The following is a 3,971-nucleotide window of genomic DNA, read 5'->3' as shown; positions in this document are numbered from 1 at the left end:
ATATTATAATTCAAAACACTATCTTCTAAAACAAATATTCCTAAAGATAAAAAAAAAAATGGTAAAAAAATATATATGAATATTAAATCTTAAGTGCATAAATAGAATCCTAAAACATTAAACTATATATATCAATCCAAAAATTCAAATCGATGAAAAATAATCCCTGATACTTTGACATACTAGGTTTTTTTTATTTATTTTAATACTTTTTCTTATAAATATTTTTTCAATAATTAAACAATACATATTATACATATTAATCCATAAGTATTCTTTTCCCACATTAGAAGAAATATTTGTGTACTCTTTAATTTCATAATTAATTTTAACATAACGGAAACTGCTTAAAAGTTATTTTGTATATTATAATATTAGACTGGGTCATATCTTATATAATTTTCTTCCAAATATTCGCGAAATGGGCTATACGTATCTGATCTATGGTTGGATAACCTTTTTCCTTTATGACTTAGATTGTTTATCATATAAGCAACATTTGGAAACTTATTTTGAAATATTCTTCCTAATGGCGTAAACTTGTAAATTTAGAAATAATAAGATATATGTGCAATTTATTAACCTATTACGTATGCATATATGTAGAAATGATTTACTACGTTAATAAAATATATAAAAATTAATATAATATTTATTTACATTATATAAAACACCTAATAACATAGATGATAGAACTAATCCTAAAAGAGAATTACCAAATGTACCTAAAGTATTGGATTCATCATGCAATAATTGTGCATCATCCTGAAAAACCATTCCATCTTCAGGAATATCATGAAACTCTTCTCCATCAGGTGACTCTTCAAGTCCTTCATCAGGTTCACCTTCAGTTCCTTTTTCAAGTCCACCTTCAGTTTCTTTTTCAGGTACACCATCACGTCCTCCTTCAGATACATCATGTACATCAATATCTAATACGGGAACATCATCATGACAATTAAACTTAACTAACAAGTCTTTTGGATTGTACTTTTCGTATTCATTCCATAAACCAGGGCACATATGTTCTGCATTATGATTACAACGCTTATTATTATCTATATATATATCAGCTATATCACTGAGGTATTCGCATAATTTATCACAGTTTTCTTTGCTATTACTTTTTATAGAATTAATATAATCAAAATTGATAGAGTAATCAAATAGTTTTTTAGCATTTTCCCATGCATAATGATAATTCTGAATATCATGATAAGGATTACATTTATATTTATTGTTACGACCATCCAAAGAAAATGTCTTAGTCCACATAAGGTTGATTTCAGATAATGCATTAGAACAATATTTTGCATCCATATTAAGAGATATTGATAGTTTATCATATAGCCAAAATGTAAAAATATTACAATTCCTTTTAATGTATTCAAAATTACTCCATATTTTCTCTTGATTTCTTAAATAATTTATATATTTTATACAAAGATTTTTAATTTGTCCTTTTGTACCGTAACTATTAGAAAAACCTTTACAATATGGTACATTTAATCCCATAGAATTTTTATCCAGCACATCATAAAATTTAGCTGAAGGTAAATTAGTTTTGTCAAAAGTCTGAAAAGTTAAAAATAAATCAAAAATTAAAATAATTAGATATTCATTATTATTAAAGGTCTTCTATTGAAATCAATAAGAGAAGGATATTCATCAATATACATATATTCTATATCTTTTTTATATTTTAATGTATCTTGACCTGTGCTTCATTATGAGCCATATTCACATTATATAATACAATAAATATGAGAAGTTACAAATTAAATAATATTCTTAAGTAATTATACGTAACTTAAAGTTCAGATATTATGTCATATATAAGTATAAAATTGTTAATTTAAGCATTAACACATATTGTAAAATAACACTTTTAATCTTATGACATATATTTTAAGAAATTATATAGAAAGCTCAATTGGAATTATTTTATTTATTTAATTTATTTTTTGTTCTTTAATCAACATAGATACGAGTCTGTTTATTCATAAATAAATAATAATAAATGATTAAAAATAATGATTTGAATTTCTTTTTTAAGTTATATCTAAAGAAAAAAACATAATATATTTGAATTATTTTATATAACATAAATATAAAAATGATCTTATAATTTATTTTAAATAAATGTTACAATGTGCTTATGTAATTAATATACATTTAACATTATTTCAGAATATTTGATATATACATAAAACAAATTGTAATTATTCATCATATATAATATGACATTAATGATATTTCTTGTTTTTGTAATTTATTGTATCATATGAAATGAAAGTTTAATAAAATATTAAGGGATTATGCCTAAACATTTATATTTTATAACATAGTCCTTTTATACGTTATACTCATTGGGAAGGACTCAAATATACATATCATTTTCTGTCAATTATATATGTTTTTTTTCTATAAATTTTATATAATTTAAAATTACACTATTTCAGGATTAATAAAGATTCATATGTTGTTCAGCATTTAGATATATTGTTTAGTTTTTAGGCATTTTTTTAAACTTTAATTACTGCATTGAGAAACTATTGTATCATTCATTCAGTGTTTTTACAGCTTATATGTTTTATTTGAATTTTTTTGATATATTTTATTATTATATTTTATAATTATATCATAAGCATTGATATAATCATATTAGTACATTATATTACATTTATGTATATTAAATAAAATAATGCAATGCATTTACATTATAATTCTTTTAATATGTATATTTGTTACAATATTATTTAATAATTTATTCTTCCGTATACTAATTTTTTTATTTTTTATTTGCAAATCTATTATTCATAGATTTTTTTGTGTTATAAGGATACACTATTATCGCTGCGTTTATGGCACCATATACATATGATATCATTCTCCATAATATTCTTATATACATCATTAGTATAATATTGTTTGTTTATTAATCACTTTTATTAATAATATCATAATAATATATAATAAATCTAAAGTGGTATATGAAATAAATATTTTTGTCATATTATATAAAAATATGAATTTACGTCTACATTTCCTTGAAAAACTTTTTATACACAAATATTTTTTATATGTTTTGAGATATATATATATTTTTTCATATTATTAGATTGTTAATTCAATTGAATTTATATTATCTCAGTATTATTAATAACATACGTGTATTTTAAGTAAAGTATTATTACAGTATCTGACTCATTACATGAGTAAAAAAGAAGACATATATTCATATTTACTTATACTAAATATAATATATATTAATTTTTATGGAAATAATGCTTCGTTTTTTGGAATATCCATTTAAATACTAAAAAATGAATGAAAGTCTACATTTGTTATATATTTAGTATAAATAAGTTTTAATAATTTCGTGTAACATGTATTTCAGTTATATGAAAACAGTTTTGCCTAACGAAAAAATTAATCTTTAATAAATATTAAAAAATACATTAAATTCATTGTTAGAAAAAAATTAATAAACATGTAATTCTCAATTATGAAATTATTATAAAAATTGGAAATTATTTCTCCTTCATAATATATTATATATTATGATATATTAAAAAAATATAATTATGCAAAAATGACAGTTATATATATTTTTATTATGTTTGTATTATTAACACCCTAGTCATTGTAATTATAAGCATGACAACGTAATGCAAAATGCAGGAATATGAGGATAATAAGAAATTTTGTTATTGAGGTTTAATATTATTTACGAAAATTAAAAGAATTAAATATAAAAATAATTATTTTATTATATTCTCTACATAGTAATATTTTTTTTATTTATATAATTAAAAAATAAATCTCTCAAATTATTATATATTCCATTATATATTATATACAAAGTATATTATGTATATATATTTTCTATATTATATAACTAATTACATCGTGATATATGTTTTTAATGATATTTTTATGAATTCTTAATTAAATATATATAAAATGAC

General features: G+C 20.3%; 1 protein-coding gene across 1 annotated transcript; it reads right to left on the bottom strand.

Moving 5' to 3' along the window:
* Positions 1-374: 374 nt before the first annotated feature.
* On the bottom strand, positions 375-1,738 carry PGO_004080 (variable surface protein; the record flags this gene model as incomplete). Its single annotated transcript, XM_028691418.1, has 3 exons — positions 375-539; positions 661-1,638; positions 1,718-1,738. 3 exons carry the CDS (start codon positions 1,736-1,738, stop codon positions 375-377), a joined length of 1,164 nt encoding a protein of 387 aa, XP_028547219.1.
* Between the last annotated feature and the right edge of the window lie 2,233 nt (positions 1,739-3,971).

The sequence above is a fragment of the Plasmodium gonderi genome (genome assembly GCF_002157705.1).
Source record: "Plasmodium gonderi DNA, contig: Pgo-contig_665, whole genome shotgun sequence".
NCBI lineage: Eukaryota > Apicomplexa > Aconoidasida > Haemosporida > Plasmodiidae > Plasmodium > Plasmodium gonderi.
Note: the sequence above shows the minus strand (reverse complement) of the source record. Positions and strands in the feature narration are given on the sequence as shown.